The 21,795-nt window shown below is 37.9% G+C and overlaps 1 protein-coding gene across 3 annotated transcripts in view; it reads right to left on the bottom strand.

Moving 5' to 3' along the window:
- ATXN3 (ataxin 3) overlaps positions 1 to 21,795 on the bottom strand; it is a 37,344-nt gene that overhangs the window by 9,392 nt on the left and 6,157 nt on the right. For 2 of the 3 annotated variants that reach the window (XM_055555508.1, XM_055555510.1), the window contains exons 4-10: positions 21,100 to 21,185; positions 20,612 to 20,678; positions 17,988 to 18,075; positions 10,438 to 10,570; positions 9,918 to 10,084; positions 8,198 to 8,294; positions 331 to 422 (exon numbers count right to left, since the gene is read on the bottom strand). In XM_055555508.1, coding sequence (XP_055411483.1) covers positions 331 to 422; positions 8,198 to 8,294; positions 9,918 to 10,084; positions 10,438 to 10,570; positions 17,988 to 18,075; positions 20,612 to 20,678; positions 21,100 to 21,185 — 730 coding nt within the window. The remainder of the gene's footprint in view (positions 1 to 330; positions 423 to 8,197; positions 8,295 to 9,917; positions 10,085 to 10,437; positions 10,571 to 17,987; positions 18,076 to 20,611; positions 20,679 to 21,099; positions 21,186 to 21,795) is intronic. The other variant, XM_055555511.1, reaches the window with a different exon arrangement.

Genomic DNA, 21,795 nt, shown 5'->3' on the forward strand with positions numbered 1-21,795 from the left:
GTTTTCCAAGGAGTAAAATGAACTTATTTTCCACCTACTATTATTCATTATCTTTGAGAAACTTTTGGAAAATGTACCAATTACTGTGACATTGCAAGTACTATTTATAATTTTAAAGCAAAACATTCATTGACTGTTTTAAGGACACAAGTACATTAAGGAGTCAGCCGGCTCCTTAATCCAAGAAAGTTTAGTAGATCACAAATTCATTCAAGAATTTCAGTATAATGAAAGAGGAGAAAAGAGCCTACAAAGCCAAAAATCCCATGGAGCCTGTGTGTCAAAGAGAGCATGCAGGTAACAAACACGATGTGTGGTCGGGAGGCCTACCTAGATCACTGTCGGGTGCTTCAGAACTTGTGCTCGACTTTTCACACAGGTGTGTAAGCTGTCCTGGCGGAGCTGGTTGTTGCTGCTGCTGCCTGAAACATTCAAGAGTGAATGTACATTTAAAAAACAAAACCTAAGAATAAATATGCCATGAGAAAAACCATTCCCATGGAAAATAAATGGTTCCACAGAACAAAAGTGTCACTGGCTTGAACACCCCCAAAGAAGGCAAGAGCAATCATTCTGATGAAAACAAACTTATGATTACCAAAGGGTAAAGGCGGGGGAATAAATGAGGAGTTTGGGATTAATAGATATATACTACTATATATAAAATATATAACAAGGTCCTACTGTATAGCATAGTGAACTATATTCAATACCTTATAATAATCTATAATGGAAAAGAATCTGAAAAAAAATATATAAAAGAATATATATATACATATATCTCAACAATTTTGCTGTACACCTGAAGTTAACACATTATAAATCAACTTCACTTCAATTTTTAAAAGAAAGAGCAATCAGTCTGACATAAATTACTGAAAAGCATCACAGTGCTGATTTTAGGAAACCTAGATAGAAAATTCACATTTATCAGACAAATTAACAGATAGGTATTTTCACCATAAAAATAACACATTGTACCAATGGAGTCACTATTTTTATGCAAATGTGTTGGTTTACAGGTCCTTAATATTGTTAGAAGTCACTGAAAATAAGCACCTTTGAAAAGATAAAGCATCTCAAATTATGGGCAGATTAAAATGATCCTTCCATGGCTGGCTCCTTCCTATCATTCATATCTAGGCTTCAGTGTCTCCTCAGAGGCTTCCCTGGTGGCTCTGATGCTGAAGAATCTGCCTGGCAATGCAGGAGACCCAGATTTGATCCCCAGGTCAGGAAGATCCCTTGAAAGAGGAAATGGCAACCCACTCCAGTATTTTTGCCTGGTGAATCCCATGGACACAGGGTATTTCCTGACTGTTTGAGCTAAAGCAGCCACCTTCCATTCTCACACTCATTTAATTTTCATTATAAACTATCATCATCTGATATTCTTTTGCCTCTCTCCCCCTGCAGAATCATAAACTAACGAGAGCACAAAGCTTATCCTGCTTGTTTCTCCAGTACCTAAACCTGTGCTTGCCACCAAATACTTTATGAATGACAGAAATGAAAACAATCATTTAAACTGCATCAAGTTTCAGTAATACCTGCTGCATTAAAGTAAATTCTCCCTGTATTTTTTTTCAAAAGGAAAATCCATGTCATAACAAATCACACATTAAAACATTTAAACATGATGGTTATGATGTAAATAGGTAGGACGGTGTCCTTATACTCAGAAAATACACACTTTTTGAGAAATATAATGGGAAATTGTGCTTTTAAGTTATTCTAAAGTGGTTCAGAAATATCAACAATTGGGAAATCTAGGTGGAGGGTATAAGGAACTCTGAACTATTTCTGCTTTTACGTCAGTTTAAAATTACTTCATATACATACATATATATATATATATGCTAAAAGTTTTTAAGAAACAAAACTTATAAACAGCCGACAATCTAAGTAAGAAGCTATAGTTTCAAAAAAATGCATAAAAGGATTTTTAAAGGAAGCTGAATTTTTTTATGAATACAAAATTCTTTAATGGGATAATGAATGATACTTTCTGGCTTTTTATCAACCTCACCCTCTGTATTTCTCTTTTTTTTTTACTGTTTATTTTTTTATTGAAGGTTAATTGCTTTACAGAATTTTGTTGTTTTTTGTCAAACCTCAACATGAATCAGCCATAGGTATACATATATCCCTTCCCTTTATTTATTTATATTATTTTTTTACTTTACAATATTGTATTGGTTTTGCCATACATCAACATGCATCCGCCATGGGTGTACACGTGTTCCCCATCCTGAACCCCCCTCCCACCTCCCTCCCCATACCATCCCTCTGGGTCATCCCAGTGCACCATCCCCAAGCTTCCTGTATCCTGCATCGAACCTGGACTGGCGATTCATTTCTTATATGATATTATACATGTTTTAATGCCATTCTCCCAAATCATCCCCCCCCGCCCCCGCCCTCACAGAGTCCAAAAGACTGTTCTATACATCTGTGTCTCTTTTTCTGTCTCGTATACAGGGTTATTGTTACCATCTTTCTAAATTCCATATATATGCGTTAGTATACTGTATTGGTGTTTTTCTTTCTGGCTTACTTCACTCTGTATAATAGGCTCCAGTTTCATCCACCTCATTAGAACTGATTCAAATGTATTCTTTTTAATGGCTGAGTAATACTCCATTGTGTATATGTACCAAAGCTTTCTTATCCATTCATCTGCTGATGGACATCTAGGTTGCTTCCATGTCCTGGTTATTATAAACAGTGCTGCGATGAATATTGGGATACACGTGTCTCTTTCTATTCTGGTTTCCTCGGTGTGTATGCCCAGTAGTGTGATTGCTGGGTCGTATGGCAGTTCTATTTCCAGTTTTTTAAGGAATCGCCACACTGTTCTCCATAGTGGCTGTCCTAGTTTGCATTCCCACCAACAGTGTAAGAGGGTTCCCTTTTCTCCACACCCTCTCCAGCATTTATTGCTTGTAGACTTTTGGATCGCACCCATTCTGACTGGCGTGAAATGGTACCTCATTGTGGTTTTGATTTGCATTTCTCTGATAATGAGTGATGTTGAGCATCTTTTCATGTGTTAGCCAACTGTATGTCTTCTTTGGAGAAATGTCTGTTTAGGTCTCTTTCCCACTTTTTGATTGGGTTGTTTTTCTGGTATTGAGTTGTATGAGCTGCTTGTATATTTTGGAAATTAATCCTTTGTCAGTTGTTTGATTTGCTATTTTCTCTCATTCTGAGGGTTGTCTTTTCACCTTACTTACAGTTTCCTTTGCTGTGCAAAAGCTTTTAAGTTTATTCAGGTCCCACTTCTTCACTTTTGTTTTTATTTCCATTATTCTAGGAGGTGGGTCATAGAGGATCTTGCTTTGATTTATGTCATCCAGTGTTCTGCCTATGTTTTACTGTAAGAGTTTTATAGTTTCTGGTCTTCCATTTAGGTCTTTAATCCATTTTGACTTTATGTTTGTGTATGGTGTTAGGAAGTATTCTAATTTCTTTCTTTTACATGTAGCTGTCCAGTTTTCCCAGCACCATTTATTGAACAGGCTGTCTTTGACCCATTGTATATTCTTGCCTCTTTTGTCAAAAATAAGGTACCCATAGGTGCATGGGTTTATTTCTGGGCTTTCTATCTTGTCCCATTGGTCTATACTTCTATTTTTGTGCCAGTACCATACTGTCTTGATGACTGTAGCTTTGTAGTATAATCTGAAGTCAGGAAGAAGCAGAATTTCTAAATGCCCAGTAACACAATAAGGCTTCCCTTGTAGCTCAGATGGTAAAGCATTTGCCTGCAATGCAGGACACCTGGGTTCAATACCTGGGTCGGAAAGATCCCCTGGAGAAGGAAATGGCTACCCACTCCAGTATTCTTACTTGGAAAATCCCATGGACAGGGGAGCCTGGTGGGCTACAATCCATGGGGTCACAAAGAGTCAGACATGACTGAGCAACTAACACATACAACACTATAAAATAGAATAGAATAGCATGCTTTTTTCTAGGGCCCCTCTTAATCTTGTGTTTTAAATATGAGCAACGAGGCAAATTCAGCCAGTGGGACTTGCAGTTTTTCCCTGCTGGCCTCTGAGCCAGACACTGATGTATGCACAAGTTCTGGTGAGCATGGCTAACAAGGGACACATAGGCAGTGGGCTCCCACAAGCATACTCTGATTCTGGAATGTGACACGAAAAAGGCTGTGAGGTACGAGGAATTCCTGGAGCATCGTCTCCACGCCCTCCTCCCCCTCCATTCAAGAAAGTATTTCAGAATGCAAGGGAGTGATAGGTGAGACAGCGCCTTTGGAGAGATAACTTTCATTCTACTTCAAAGTGAGAAGTAAATCAACTGCCAGCCTTGAGAGTATTTTGACACCTTTCCTATGTGGGGACACTGTAAGATGGAACATGTTTAAACAGTAAATCAGCATCCTTTCCCCCCTGTGCCTTCTAACATGCCTTCAGCATGAGAAAGACAGGAAAACTGAAAACTACATGTCTTAAGACCATTTTTGAGCTAGGAGTCTGGCTACCAATTAAACACATGCCTGAGACTTACACGGCAGAGGAGGTACAGTCATCTTCCTGCAGCTTTGGTGGGTCTCTGCTGGCAAGTAAAGCCATGGAGACACCAGTTCCACAATCCTGCTTCATGGCAGCTGCAGCGGGGGCCAGACTGCAGGTTCCCATGTCTAGGCAACTGTGGTGGCAGCTTCCTGGTCCTAGGGTCACAGCTAAAGCAGTGTGTTTTTAAACTCGATATCCTGATTCCGCTTTGTCCAAAGGAAGCTTGAGAGGGAGGGGATATATGTATATTTATGGCTGATTCACACTGTTGTATAGCAGAAACCAACACAACACTATAAAGCAATTATCCTCCAGTTAAACATTTTAAAAAATCTCTAAGTAGTTTCTGTTTTTTAAGGTGGACTCTGATAAATTACATCACGCCACTGAAGTAGTAGTTCAAGTATTAGGTAATCAAAAAATCACAGTAACCCATGACTATGAAAACATTGGGTTTTCCTGGTGGCTCAGATGGTAAAGAATCTGCCTGCAATGCAGGAGATCCAGGTTCAATCCCTGAGTCAGGAAGATTCCCCTGGAGAAGGGAATGGGTCCCTTGTTTCTCTCCTGGTTAAGAATCACTTTTTTAGTGACAGAAAGAAAGAACCAGCATCATTTCAGAGTTACATCTGGAGAAGGCATTAATAATGCTAAGTGTATCCGTAGGCTACTTCACAGTTTACAAAACAGTTTTATACACATTGCCTCATTTGATGTTCATAATATGGGAGTTACAAAGGTTTTACAATGATATAGCTGATAAAGTAGAATTTTGTTCAGGGTTCTATATGTACCATGGATTTGGAGATTACCACTGGGAAAAAATATCACAGCTATGAAAGTATCAGCTAAGAACGCCTACTCATAAACTATAAATTTGTAACAGGTAGACATTCAACAGTATTTTCACGCTTAATCCATGAACACCATGGCTAAACTGTGGCTACTACATTAAGTATGAAGCTTCAAATACTCTACAGGAAAAAAAAAAAACCTATAAATTTCAATGAATAAGAAATTAGCACCAGGGTAAGTTTGGAAAAGATCAGAAGGAAGAAATGGCTCCACAGCCTTACAGCCAAGTTCTCCACAATACAAGCTATTGTGACAAGGACCCATCTAGGTTTAGTAATCAGGAATTCTAGTGAAAGGCAAAAATTAGTTTCTCAGCTCCTTCAATCATGAGTCCTACAAGATTCTGAACGCTAACCAAAGTTAAAAAGCAACCCCAAGAAGTTAGGGCTTAACTCTTCTCAGCAACAACTAACCGTGTAAAACATTCTCTAGGTCTACTCAAGTTACTACCAGTATTTTCAAAGTCAAACTAGGAGGTAGGGGATAGGAAGCTGAAGCTGGAACCATCACTGTACTTTCTTACCCAATCAACTAACCCCAATCAGAAAGGAGACTCAGACATTTTTAAAAGGGCACAACACTGAATAAAACATCTGCAATAGTTATAGCTAGCATTCTGCTTGTTATAACTTAGTCATTATGAAATGTTAGTTACTGCATTATCCTTTGTGCTATAAAAATTTTAATTTACTGGAAGTTCTACATTTTTAATCCAAAAATCTTAAAGACTTTCTTTAATAAAAGAGGGATTTGTTGGTATACTTTAAAGATGGTTTCCTTTTCTTGGATGTACTTGTGAATTTAACAGTTTCTCTATAAAGTATGTCTATGTTTATTCTGGAAAAAACTAAAGTCTCAAAGAAGCATGGTAGAGGTATCACTTGGAAACTGTTTTGGAGAGCAGTTTAGAAATCTTTACCAAGGCTTTAAAAATGTTCCTGCGCTTTAACTTAGTAATCTGAAATTTTCAGGATAAGTAGAAGAAATGATGAGAGATGTGAGGCATAAAGTTAATACAAGGATTGCTCACTGCATTATTAATTATAATAGCAAAAATCAATAGGTTCATAAATTGTGATACATACATTTTATGAACTACAACATAGCCTCTTGCAAAAAATATTCACAATCATGGGAACATGTGATATACAATATACGTGCATTTGTGTGAGTAGAAGTGTGACTGTCAAAACAATATCATTAGTTATTAATGGTAGGATTGTGTTTTTTTAGATTTAGATATCTTACGATAAATTTATCATAAGATAAATTTTCCAAAATATTATTTTTTATCTAGTTAAACACTGAAAGCTGTTTTTAGCACTGACTAGTTAGTTGATGATATTACAGAACTACAATTAATAATTATCATCTGATCTTTATTCTATTATTGTGTGACAAAAGCATTTGGTGATATTAAGAAAAAACCATGTATTTTAGAGACAGACATGAAAATCAATACAGATGAAATATTATGATTTAGATTTATTACAAAATATCCCCACCCTGCCGGGGGTGGGGGTGGGGATGGGAACAAGAGTAAATAGGATGGGAGACAGGGGCATAAAAACCAAAATGGCCAATGTGCTGATATTTGTTATATGTGGGCAACAGATGTATCAGGGTTCTTTATGCTAGTTTCTCTACTTGCACATAAATTTGAAGTTTATCATATTTAAAAAATAAAAAAGTTAATTTTAAAATTGTAAAGGGAGTGACAAGCACTAATAAGTACTATTTTGAGATTTTTATACAGAATTAAATCCATTAATCTACCACTGAATAAAGACTAGAAATATCTCACATTAAAAGGATGTCAGTTGATCAGAACTTTCCTTCATATACTTCTGAGTTGTGACTTAAAAAAAAACAGAAAACAAGGTAAATATTATCTTCATTACACCATCCAATGTAAAATGCGCCAACATTTTAGATATAGCTGAAGTACTACCAATTATGATGTATAAGAGTCTTCCGAATTGCAGAGATGTTGAAAAGTGAAAATATGTGCATCTTAGAATTGATAAAATATAGTAAATAACAGGCCAGACTCAGCCACTGCCTTAGTTCTCTGAGCTGGGATCAGAGGATCTGAATATCTATTAGAGATCTTGTGATGGTAAGATGGAGTTTTATCTTTAAAAAAGAGAAAAGGGGATGAAGACCTGTGAATGATGGTTACTGGCAAGGATAACGATATGGATGAAATTTCTATTTTGAGAGCACTTATACAGCTGAGCACAAAGTTAGGTCCTAGAAGCTGATGGTTGAGATTTACGGTTACTCTCATGCCCCCAGTGCTGACAGGCCTGTGGTAGCCTCCCTCCTCCCCGGGTGCGGTAACGAGCAGAGCGGTTAAGCACCAGCTCTATTTGAGAGTGTGTTCTCTTATGATAAATGGTGTTTTTCCTAGTAATTGACAGAACTTTGTGGGGTTAGTCAGGTAACCAAGAAGTATATTCAAAGGACCACAGGGCTTTGTTCTTGCCTTGATCCAATTCCATTTTTCTTTTGATGACTGAAATTTTACAAGGCTTCCTTCACCCTATTTCATGAAAATTTAATTAGTACTGAGGCAAAGTTTTCTCCTAAAACTATATTTGATTTCAGTTAACTAGCTATAAATTTTTTAAAACTACATTCAAATGTTCATAGGGGCAGGTTAGTACCTGCCAGTCTTTTAAAAAAGGAGAGAATTCTAAATAAATGGTTAGGTCAAAGCTATATGTCTACAAATAGACAAAACAGCCAAAGTAAATATAAAATATGCAGTTTTAATATGGTACCAAGTACTTTACTTTTCAAAGTAGGCTTCTCTTCTCTTCCGTAGCTCTTCTGAAGTAGGATGTGAACCCGATGTCTGTGGGATATCTTGACATCTATTTCTGGAAGTACCTGAAAACCGAATAAAACACAACAAAAAGCAGTTTTATTTACCAAGTCATGATGTGTTTATACTTAGGAGCTTTCAAAGCTTTTTTGAAGGAGTTTTCAAAAAGTTTTCTTCTCAAAACTACTCTGCACCATTCTGTAAATGTAAGAAAGGCTCTGAAAGGTTCAGGGAAAATCAGAATAAGGTAGTTCAGTCGAACCTGTGTCCACTGCGACCAAACCCACTACCATTTGTGACACAGTGGACATGAGGTGTTCAATGACCATCTGGTAGGAGAAATAACTCGCACCACACTCGCTTGCTCTTTACTTATTAGAAATGAATCTACACTTTTTAAAAATAAATTAATTTATTTATTTGGCTGCATTGAGTCAGCTACGGCACGTGGGATCGTCCTTGCACCCTGGGGGATCTTTGCTTGAGGCACACAGACCCTCTAGTTGTAGCGCTTGCGGGCTTAGTTGCTCTGAGACATGTGGGATTTCAGTTCCTTGACCAAGGATCGAACCCATGTCCCCTGCTTTGCAAGGAGGATTCTTAACCAATGTACCACCAGGGAAGTCCCAGAAATCAATCTACATTTTCAAAGGCACAGAATTCCTAGAAGTAACTTAAAGTGGATGATTGTAAAATAAACCCACTCTGTATATTCCTCTATCTTCAAACATCTGGGTACTGACATAACTTAGGTATGTTTCCGTGTTCTTACTAAATTATTGCTCCAATCAGATTCTGCACAAATTGTGAAATAACATGGGAAGAAGAATAAAGTACACAAAAACATCTAGAACTAATAAGGCTGTGCCTGTCCACCACTAGGCTAACCTAGCAGGACTCTGCTAATCCAAAATGGGCCTGGGCACCATCCAGGGTACTCAGACGTGGCCAGGAGGCATGAGCAGTTCAGGATAAAATACAGCATTAAAAGGATAACTTCATATTAACAGAAACTCAATTGTATTTAGATACTTAAGGAATTCAATTGATGAGTAATTTCATTAGAAAGTAGAAGGCAAATTCACATTAGACAAAAACAAAACAACCGCCCCAAAAAAGAAAACCCATCACACTTTTTAAGTAAGCCCCTTTGAGCAACGTCCCAGACTTTCCCTCCACTTGGATTCCCTGGGGTGGGAGTGGGTGGGGGAAGAGGTGTGGTGGGCTAAAAGAGTAAGCCCACCAAAGTGAGCTTAAGCTAAAAGTTCCACAGCCATTAAGTTTTAGAGTTTTGTAAAATCAATTTATAGTCTCTGTCCAGACCTTTCTTCATACCCACTAGAATGCATTTAAATAGCTGGTCTGAGCAAGGGTCCACTGACCTCACAATGATTAGCTCCGTTTAGTACTGTGTTTGCACAGTATTATAACCAAACTGAATGACCAGAAATAAAAATATAACTAGTCCTAATATAACACAAGTCATAAAAAGTTATATGTATTAAATAATATCCAAAAGTTATTTGTATTAAATAACATCTAAAAAATAACTGATTATACATAGCTACTGCTTCTGCAGTGACTGTCAAAGAACTTCTACCAATAGTATATTAATTTCCAGAAGAACTAAAAATGATCTAAATCAATTGCTTCAACAACAAATAAAGTAAGTGTTGGAATGTCCATACCTTGCATACTGAGCTGAATGGCCCTGCGGAGATCGGCTTCTTCATCTTCCATGTCAATTTCTTGGCGACTTAGTGCCAGAGCCCTCTGCAATTCCTCCTCATCCTCATCTAACATTCCTGTCCCATCATTTAATTCTAAGACGCGTTCTAGATCTGTTTTCTGGACTCTAAAGAATAAAAGCACAAGTAATAACTACAGACCATTCTTCTATTTTAGCTATAACATAGAGACATTTATAAACCAAAGATGTTTATGTAAGTTGAAAACTTACACTTTTTTTTTTTTACAGATAATGTCTAATAATACAAAGGTCCTATTGTGATATGAATTTGTGTTGGTAAGTATACTTAAATAATTCAGAGAGTTGATCCAAGGTTAAACCAATAAGCTACACTTAAACAGAAAGGTCTAAAAAAACCCCACCAACAATAAAAGGACCATATCTTCAATGTAAGCATGTAAATGTAATTCTTGTAATGAAATACTATCATATACCCCACACTGCAGGCTCAGCTTTACCTCTGTTCTTTAAGTTGTGCTAATTCTTCCCCAATAAGTTTTGGTCGATGCATCTGTTGGACCCTGATCATCTGTAGAAGTTGGTCAGCTTCGCAATCTGGCAGATCACCCTTAACAACAAATATAGAGTAACCTAAAAAAAAAGGCAAAAATTATCTACAACAGCTAGCAAGTGATTCAAAATTGATTGAAAATGATAGCAGATAGAGAGGCAGCAAAACAGCAGGAAGACCACAAACCAAGGAGTGAGGAAGACCTGGGTCCAAATCATGATTCTTACACTTACCAGTGGGGTGGTCCAGGACAAATTACTTAAGGTCTTTACGCCTCACTGCCATATATATAAATTTCTTCAATTGGTCTTAGTTGGATCTTCCGTTGTGGCATGTGGGCTTAGCTGCTCGGTGGCATGTGGGATCTTATTAATAGTTTCCCAACCAGGAATCAAACCCATGTCCCCTTCATTGCAAGGCAAATTCTTAACCACTGGACAACTAGGAAGTCCCTCTAAGCCTCTTCACCTGTAAAATGGGAATATCCATCTCACAGAGTGACTATGAGAAGTATTTGAATCTGAAAAGGGCTCTAATTAAGTAAGAACATGGAAACATACCTAATTTATGCTTAATAATTTGTGCAGAATCTGACTGGGGAAATAATTAAGTATGAGGCTTCCCTGGTGGCTCAGCTGGTAAAGAATCTGCCTGCAATGTGGGAAACCTGGGTTCAATCCCTGGATTGGGAAGATCCTCTCGAGAAGGGAACGACTACCCAGTCCAGTATTCTGGCCTGGAGAATTCCATAGACTGTATAGTCCATGGGGGTCGCAAAGAGTCGGACACAACTGAGCAACTTTACTTTCACTTTTCATGGAAATATACTTAAAACATACTAAAACAGTGCTTGACCAAGTAGCTTACTCCCTAAGTGACAACAGAAAGGCAAGGAAAGGACTGAGAAAGAGCAAGGAGTGTGCACTCAGACAGCCCGGGTTTTAGTGCCCTGGCTCTTCTGTTTCCTAAATGCCTCTGTTGATCACTTTACCCCTCTATGTCTTGATTTCTTCAACTGTTAAACAGATTTTGCTGTACCTTCTGCTGTTTGAGGACACAATCAGAGGATGTGTGTAAAAATCTGCAATACGGGTAAAATGAGTCATCTGTGGAAATAGCTGACCCTGACACACACCCTTCCTAACTGAAAACAGGACCTGGAAAGCCAATACCCTAAATTCTAGTCAAGGTGCTGAAGATGTGGTTCATGTAATTTTTTAATTAATACAATTCTGGAAAGCCAAGGTTTTCCCAGCTGGATACTCCATACAACAGCCGAATAAGGGTGGGCTATACCTAAGTCATTTTGGTCAATTTTTGTTTTTCTATCATAAATTTTCTTCAACTTTGGTGCTTATTATAGATATTCTTCATGAGCATTAATAGAAAATGAAATTAAAAAAAGATTAAAAGGCCTATTAATGGAAAAACTCAAGAGTAAATCATAATACATGTAACACTCTTTTTCACAAGGACAAGTATACTCAGAATTCAGATGGTTGAACAGGCTTTATGCCAGTAAAACTGTTTCCTAGGTTGTGGATACACGATGCTAGCTCCCCATGCTATTCCATGAAGAGCATCATGAAGGGCAGAAACTGCTTTACAGAGGTGTCATTGCGAGGATCTTGGGTTTTATGCAAGATGAGATTCCATTCTAAGTGTGCTAGGAAGCCACTGAAGGGCTGAAGAGTGAAAGTATGCCACAGTGTGCATTATGCTTTAAAAAGAGCACTCTAGGCTGCCTCTCAATGTAACATACAGGAACCAACGTGCAAGAAGAGTGGGGCTTACGAAAATGGAAAGTCTGAGGACAGCAAGTATGGGGAGAAAAAAAAAATGAGTCTTTTGTAAACATATTCAGATTGAAATGCTTTCTGGACTTCTGAGTGGAGATGCGAAAGTTAGGGGTTTGGTGTTCAGGGTAGATGTCTCAGCAAAAGATAGAAGTCTAAGGAATGACTGGAGGATGGACTTTATTTAGAGATGATATTTAAAATAATGGGGCAGCACACAGTCAAGAAGTTGTCCAAGACTGACTCTGGGTCACTTCATTAGTTAGAGATTTAAGAGTAGGATCCATAAAAGGCATCTGAAAGAAGCAGCCAATATGATATGAAGCAAACTAGAGCACAGTGGTTTGGAAGAGTAGTACTGACAGTATTTCAAAAAGGGAAAATATAGTTAGGAATAAAGGTTTTAGGCATAAAAGAAAACAGATAGAATATATAAAATCAAAGACGTTACAACATAATGATTCTACATGTAAACTGGAGAGACTTACATGACAACCAACCTAGTAGCGATAACCACACCAGTGCACAGGCTGTGGTCTCGAATCACCATTACTGAAGGGGAAGGAAACACACAAGACTGAAAATTCTTATAAATGACCTAAAAAGGGCTTCAAAAGGCTAGAGTGGTCATTTCAAAAGCTTGAGAGTCAAGTTCAAAAGGTTCCCACTCATCCAAGATGTGACAATATTGGGTATCAATAGTAATTACAAGAGACTAAAACATATGAACTATGGTTTATTTTATTTCGGCTGTGCTGGGTCTTCGTCGCTGCTTGGCCTTTTCTCTAGTTTGGGGGCGGGGAGGCTACTCTCTAGTTGTGGTGTGCACACTTCTCATTGCAGTGGCTTCTTTTGTTCTGGAGAACCAGCTCTAGAGCATGGGCTATAGAGCACTTGCAGCTCATGGGCTCAGTAGTTGCGGTTCCAAGTCTAGACCATAGACTCTATAGTTGTGGTACACAGGCTTAGCTATCCCATGGCATGTGGGACCTTCCCGGACCAGGGATGGAACCCGTGTCTCCTGCACTGACAGGTAGATTCTTTATGACTGAGCCACCAGGGAAGCCCTGAACTATGATTTTAATAGATTAGTTTACAATGACACTACAGAAACAAACCAACTGGTTACCTCTGGAGACAAGATACTACGACCAAATATTTAAAACTGATAAAAGGCAAGAAATATTTATCCTGCTTTTTCTATATGAACTATATACTTCAAGATAACCAAACAGTTGATGAAGGAAAGTCTATTTGTATAGAAGTCCTCCAGCTAATAAATGAAGAAATGATGGAAATCTAATTAATGAAATAACAGACTAGGCATTTATTATTAGAAGCTACTCAAATCACAAAAAGAGAGACAACTGGACATAAGTGCCACACCATCCATGAAGTCGTCTATCCTCCCAAAATCAACTTACATCTGATCAAGTCTCTAGATCTAAGGACCAGTCTATTGCTCATCAAGGGCTCAGAGGAAAAAAAAAGGATGCAACAAGCAAAATCCAGAATGTGAGAAACAGAACAAATGACCCATTTTCTTCAAAAGAATAAGTTAAAAAATAAAGAGAAGAAACCAATAGATAGGTTTTAGAGACATAGCAATCCAATGCAATCAAAGACCCTTATTTCAACCTGGTTTAACTATATTAAAAAAAAGAAGAAGAATCAAAAAGGAGATTAGAGGACTTCCCTGGTGGCCCAGGGCTAAAGAATTCACCTGCCAATGCAGGCGACATAGGTTCACTCTCTGGTCCAGGAAGATTCTGCATGCCATGGGGCAACTGAGCCCATGTGCCACAACTCCTGTGCCCACATGCCCTAGGGCCTGTGCTCTGCAACAAGGGAAGCCACCGCAATGAGAACGGTGCGCAATGTAACTAGAGAGCAGCCCCCGCTCACCACAAAGCGAAAGCCTGTAAGTAGCAGTGAGCCCAGCACATCCAAAAGCAAATAAATGAATACATTTTAAAAGACTACTGAGAAATTTAATTCTTAGGTAGGATGACAAGGAGTCTCCTCCCAAGGAGGAGAAAGGGGTCTGAGGCGCTCAAGGAGGTGAAAGGGACAAACATTTTTTCCTATATTCCTTTGTCTTAGTCACATAAGACTTATTTTTCCCTCTTAAACTCTGAGTTGTTATGACAACAATCTATTTTGCCTAAGACTAACTTTCTTTAGTCTCATTTGCACTCATTTCACACGCTAGCAAAGTAATGCTCAAAATTCTCCAAGCCAGGTTTCAACAGTATGTGAACTGTGAACTTCCAGATGCTCAAGCTGGTTTTAGAAAAGGCAGAGGAACCAGAGATCAAATTGCCAACATCCATTGGATCATTGAAAAAGCAAGAGAGCTCCAGAAAAACATCTACTTCTGCTTTATTGACTATGCCAAAGCTTTTGACTGTGTGGATCACAACAAACTGTGGACAATTCTTAAAGAGATGGGAATACCAGACCACCTGACCTGTATGCACGGTTTCTCAGATTCCTGAGAAATCTGTATGCAAGTAAGAAGCAAAGGTTAGAACTGGACATGGAACAACAGACTGGTTCCAAATTGGGAAAGGAGTACATCAAGGCTGTATATTGCCACCCTGCTTATTTAACTTATATGCAGAGTACATCATGTGAAAAGCTGGGCTGGATGAAGCACAAGCTGGAATCAAGATTCCTGGGAGAAATATCAATAACCTCAGATATGCAGATGACACCACTCTTATGGCAGAAAGTGAAGAGGAACTACAGAGCCTCTTGATGAAAGTGAAAGAGAAGAATGAAAAAGCTGACTTAAAACAGCATCCAAAAAACCAAGATCATGGCATCCAGTCCCATTACTTCATGGCAATTGGAGAAATAGTGGAAACAGTGACGGTCTTTATTTTTTTTGGCTCCAAAATCACTGCAGACGGTGACTGTAGCCATGAAATTAAAAGATGCCTGCTCCTTGGAAGAAAAGCTATGACCAACCTAGACAGCATATTAAAAGGCAGAGACATTACTTTGCCAACAAAGGTCCATCTAGTCAAAGCTATGGTGTTTCCAGTAGTCATGAATGGATGTGAGAGTTGGACTATAAAGAAAGCTGAGTGCCAAAGAATTGATGCTTTTGAACTATGGTGGTGTTGGAGAAGACTCTTGCGAGTCCCTTGGACTGCAAAGAGATCCAACCAGTCAGTCCTAAAGGAAATCAGTCCTGAATATTCATTGAAAGGACTGATGCTGAAGCTGAAACTCCAATACTTTGGCCACCTGACGTGAATAACTGACTCACTGGAAAAGACCCTTGATGCTGGGAAAGATTGAAGGCGGGAGGAGAAGGGGACAACAGAGTATGAGATAGTTGGATGGCATCACTGACTCGATGGACATGAGTTTGAGCAAACTCCGAGAGTTGGTGATGGACAGGGAAGCCTGGTGTGCCGCAGGCCATGGGGTTGCAAAGAGTCAGACACCACTGAGCAACTGAACTGACTAAAGACTAACAATGGGGCACTCTCTGCCCTCTTCTGCTGTCTGTGCCAGAAGCTTTCCCTATCCCTTTTCCACGGTCATAAAACTTTTACCACAGGAAGCTCTGAGTGCCTAAAGCCTCATCTGTGGTCCTGATGCTAAATTATCTTCTTTGGAGATAACGAACAGGAAATACTGTTCACCTAAGCTATCACTGCTCTTAAAAAAAAAAAAAAAAAAAAAAAAACAGGCAATGAGAGATTTGAGTTGGCTAGTTGGTGCTATTAAAGAATTGTAATTAAATGTTTATATGTCATTAGAGTATTGTGGTTATACGTATATTTTTAAAGAGTCTTTGCTTTTAAAGATTTTAATTTAAAAAATCTACAAAGATGATGATAAGATGATGAGTATTTTCTTAGAATAAACTGGAAAGAGAAGTGGGTAGGGTATAGGTAAAACAAGACTGGCCATGAGATATTTGTTGAGGTTGGGCGAAGGGTACATGCGGGTCCATCACATTTGTTTTCTATACTTTTATACCTGTTTGAAACTTTTGATAAGAAAATTTTGTTTCATTCTCTTTAAAGGAGGGTATACTAAACTATACTCTCAAAAAAGATGATGTCAAGGAAGACTGAGAACTGAATACTGGCATTGGCAAAGTGGAGGTCACCGGAGACACTGAGAAGAGGGTTTTCAGTGACATGTTGGTTATCAAAGTGTTACTGCAACGAGTTCATGCACAGGAGACAATACACTAGAGATGATTCTAAGGAGAAAGTAAAAATGGGAGACGGCTGGAGTTTCCTGGCATTAAAAGAAGTTTTTTCTTTTTAATCAATGGAGAGAAAGAGCTTATTTCTCTACAGTAGGAATAATAAGATAAAAGAGGGAACCCACATAGGAGAGTAGAGCAACAAAAGCAGAAACAAAGATCCTGAGTACGTGGGCGGAGCTGAGATCTAGCCCCAGAGTGGCGACACTGGACTTGGTTAAGAGCAGGAAACAGCTCATCTACTCTCATAGGCTGAAAGCACAGGAAGAGAGAGAATCAGGGTGATGATCTGCTGATAGAAGAACAAGGATGTTCTCTTTTAATTGCTCTTGTTTTCATAGTAGAATATAAAGGACAGCCATAAGCTACAAGTCAGGAAAGAGGAGGGGATGGTGTAGGGATATCAAGTAGCACTGAAGGCTCATTTGAAATTTGTGATCCTAAATTTAAAGCAAAATTGATCATATTTTATGCTGCATCTTTAACCATGCTCAACTGTTCTGATGGAGGAGGACTAGACAAGCCCAAGATTGGAGTTTAACCAGGGTTTGGATTTTTGTCATAAAAGTATGATGGAGGGAGAAAGAGAAAGGAGCTGAGAAGCACAACAGTGTGTTATAGCGATAATCACTGAATGATAATGAATTATAATGATGATTACAGAAAATAGGTGTAAACAAGTAAGGACCTAAGAGGAATGTTTAGGCTTGTAATAGGGTTCAAAGAATTGTTACAAAGGAGAAAAACAGAGAGAATATGGTATAAAGATAGGAGACAAAAGTCTAAGAATAGGATGCTTATAATTAGAATTTGAAGGTGGTACAGTTATTAGTAAAGGCAAGTAAGAGTGAAAAAAAAAATGATCTTTGAAAGTAAGAAGCAAGAGATTGGATTGGACTGATTTTTTATGTAGAAATCACCAAGAATGATGAAAAGAGTTGAAACAGAGCCATGATACTGAGTCAGATCCTAAATCTTCAATGGAAAAGGAGGAAGATCAGACTTCAAAACACTGCAAAAGAGCGAGGGGTAGACTTTACTCTAGTGATATGTATTTCAAAGGAGCTGCAGTTTTTAGGAAAGAAGAGTGACCTAGAAAGGGTAAGGATGAACAAGAAGAATACCTAAGCCCCCCCTTGGCTCTGTGGTATGTGGCGTCTAGAAGACAAAAAAGCTAGAACATAGAAGGTCTGCAAAGGAATCAGCCTTATCAGAGGAGGGCCAGGTGTCAGCAAGAATGCCAAAAGAGCAGGATGATTCAAATCACAGCCTAAAGCTCACCATGTAAAACAAAGCTTATTTCCCTGCCTCTGCCACAAAAGCATTATTGTTACACTTACTTCTAAAGAGAAAGTTTGATTTAGCCACACACACTGCTATTGAGACAGTTGCTACACAGATGCTATACTCACTTCTAGTGAGACAGTGTCATTTAGCTACTTCAAAAGATGTTCAGTCTTTACTTACCTTCCTGTTGTAACTGAGCCAAGAAAAGTGCAAGGTATGTGTCTGATATTAATTCTGGACCCGTCAAAAGAGAATTCAAGTTGAACCACTGGAAAACAAATTGTCAATATTTAAGTTAGTGCACATTGTAAGTAATAAGTTTAGCATGCTATGAATTGATATACTCCATCTAAACTTAGTAAGACTGTTTAAATACTGAAAACATGTCAAATTAAGATTTTTAAAAAGTAATTAAATCATACAATTTTTAAAAACTGAAATAAAATGTTGCAATTTTATCACTATTAAATGTTTTAAAAGTTTGCTTTAAGCCATAAACTTTAAATCCCCCCTTCAAAAAAGAAAAGAAACAGATAGTATTTTGAAGTATCCTTATTGTAGCCATAATTAAATCTTTTCCAAAGGAACAGCCCAACAAAACCCTAATCACATTATACTGATGTGGAAGAAAAATGACAACTACCAAGTTTTCCCACTGCCGATAATTTTGGTTAAAATATTTTAATTGTGAGAAAGCTAGACATTCCAGGAAGAGAAGTTTTAATCACCAACTCATTTTTAAGAGACCACTAGACCACTACTGCACGGAACTGACATCGTTTGTTCACTGTTTCACGCGGATCCTCATTTAACCCACAAGACACAGCAGTTTCAGAAGTGACTGTCAGCATCACCACCAAATGCTTTTTGTGGATTTTACCAGAGATGATAATATTTTTCTCATCTTTTTCTTTATACAGGGGCCTCAAGACAAGAGTCTATAGTGAAAAATACAATTTTAATCAAAAATATAAATTAGAACCAAAGATGATAAGCCAGAATTTGGCATTTCCAGCACACCATTCCCTTCTCCAGGGGATGTTCCCAACCCAGGGATCGAACCCAGGTCTCTTGCATGGCAGGTAGATTCTTTACCATCTGAGCTACCAGGGAAGCTGAGTTTGTCTAAGATAATGTGAAATGCAGAAGTTCAATTTTGAAGAAATAAAATTTACAAAATTTCTCAAAATAATAATGTAAGTTTACATGCAAATCAATACAAAGGAATTTCAGAGTTTAAGACTTCAGATCTTGAAAGTGAAGAACAGCTGATCACATTTTTTAATATTTAAATAAAACCCCTAGGTTAAACATACCTGGGAGAGTCCTGCCTTGGTTTTTCCCAGAGTTGATTCCTACCTGGGTGTGTCTCTCCTGCACCAAACCACACTTACTTACTAGCCCTTTGCCACCCAGGAAGGACCATTTAAGATGAAGCTGCTTCTAAGCAGCAAACTTAAAATAGTAGGGCTTTCGTTTTAGAATTATCTTGTATTGATTTAACTCAATGTACTCTTTCCTGATTTCCTTTTCTGTTTCATATTAGCTTGTTAAAAAAAAAAAAAAAAAGCTGTATTTAAGTGTACTTGAAATGTAGTAAACTGCACATATATTAAATGTACAATTTGAAGTTTTAACATATGTATATACCCATGAAACCATCACCACCACCAAGAGAGTGAACATTTTTGTCACTGCCAAGTCTCCTGTGCCCCTTGTAATCCTCATCCATTGCTCCTTGCCTCCATCATCCAGGCAATCACTGTCATTATAGATTAGTTTACATTTTCTATGCTTTTATATAAATGGAACACTATAGTGAGCCCCTGGTGGCTCAGATGTTAAAGAGTCTGCCTGCAGTATGGGAGACTCAGGTTCGATCCCTGTGTTGGGAGATCCCCTGGAGAAGGAAATGGCAACCCACTCCAGTATTCTTGCCTGGAGAATCTCATGGATGGAGGAGCCTGGCAGGCCACACAGTCCATGAGGCTGCAAAGAGTCAGATACAACTGAGCAACTTCACTTTCTTCTTTTCTTTTCTATGGAATATAGTATTTTGTGTCTAGTTTCTTTGACTCAGCATAATTACTTTGAGATTCATCCACATTGTTGCATGTACCAATAATTCATTCTTTTTCATTAATCTGTTTTCAGTAACCCTCTTTCAAAGAATCAAAATTCTGAGAAAAAGGACATTAAAAGTTGTCTCAAAAATGGTACTGGGTGATGGACAGGGAGGTCTGGCATGCTGCGATTCATGGGGTCGCAAAGAGTCAGACACGACTGAGTGACTGATCTGATCTGATCTGATACCAAGATCACCGGTAATTATTTTTAAAAATAACACTTTTGGTACTTTTCTTGATCTTATAAAAGCCTTGCTCAATGCTCAAGACACATTCCATTTTTTTTTTAATAGAAATGATTTATGTAGACACATGTATTACATGGCATTTGGAATGTGAATAACCTTGTTAAGCTAAAGCAAACATGGCTGAAAATTTTTATTCATACCGGACACTATTTCAGGCTTTGTGACACTGCTATGCTTAATGCAAACCCACGAAAAACAGAATTTAGCTGGCAGGACATCTTTCTCACATAAAAACTTACTTATGTCTAAATATGGCTGTTTTGTCTTAAATATAGAATTTTACTTATGTCCTATCTATCTAGATTGTAACCAGGCCACAAGTACACATTACTGGTGTGTTTCTTCATCTTTAAGGCACCAATCCCTTACACTTTAGTTGCAAATGAGGTACAGAATGAGAAAAAAGACAGGCAAGGAGGAGAAGCGTTACCTGTTTTCCTAATTTTCTAACTGTAAACCAGTGTTCTTTATAGTTGCATATAAATGATCTTTCATTTCTAGAAACAGGAAAAAGCACATATGCAATATTAAGTTGAAATATTAGAATCATATTCATTTAGTTTGTCAATTAGAAAATACTATACAAAACCTACAATGACTTAGGATTATATTTACAGTTTTAAGAATCACTGATTTTTAAAAAATTACAAAACAGTATAAATCTCTGTAGAGATCGGTGATGCCATACACAAACAACAGCACCACACCCCATTCAAGGATCAGCTTTGCACTGCCACACATGGAGGGATCAGGGAGGCTTGGGGGACACATGCTCATAGACAGCCCCAAAAGGCAAACCAGGAAAACCTGAGGGCGTAAAATGGGAAATATCACAACCAAAGCAGGCCAGACTTATTTTTCCCCTCTAAGAAAGTATAAATTTAAAAATCAAATATAGGAAAAGCAAAATAATCTTACATGGGATCAATCCTGAGCCTCTGGTACTCTGGACTGTTAAACAGGATTAGTTCTAAACCCCAAACTTTCAAGGCATTGCTTATAACCTGTTAAAAAAAATTTGTTTTTTTTTTTTTAAATTCCAAATAAGTAGTGTTAAGCCACGTTAGTTATAGAAACAGTTTTAGTTCATAGATAAATTTCCCCAGTAGGCTACGGGTTTTAAAGTGCATGTGTGTGTGTGTATGTGTGTGTGTGTGCATGTGGGTATATCACTATATGCATCAAATATCCATAAATAACAACACAGAGTACCTTTTACACTAAGTTTCTGGAATTGTATGAGAACCATACAATTCCTAGATAGAACTGCCTCCAAAATCTAGATGTATATTCTATCCAGTAAGTGCTACTCCTAAAACAAGTCCATTGCAGTCATTTGGCTACTATGAGTCCTGCTTTAGAAAACTGACAGTCAACTTACTATACAGAATAATGATAACTTTACATCTATCAAAATGAGTTATTTCTGAGGATTTAAACTGAAGTTTTCATCAGTTGTAAACTTCTTTTATTGTGGGTTTGTGATCTGTAGGAAACCAAAAGATAAACCTCATTATTTCAAAGTGAGGAAAAAACAAGGAAAAATTTTGAAAATTTACCACCTACCCTCCAAGGTACCCAACAAAGCAGCAAGTGAGCCAGGCATGAGTATAG

The sequence above is a fragment of the Bubalus kerabau genome, chromosome 19 (genome assembly GCF_029407905.1).
Source record: "Bubalus kerabau isolate K-KA32 ecotype Philippines breed swamp buffalo chromosome 19, PCC_UOA_SB_1v2, whole genome shotgun sequence".
Classification (NCBI taxonomy): domain Eukaryota; kingdom Metazoa; phylum Chordata; class Mammalia; order Artiodactyla; family Bovidae; genus Bubalus; species Bubalus kerabau.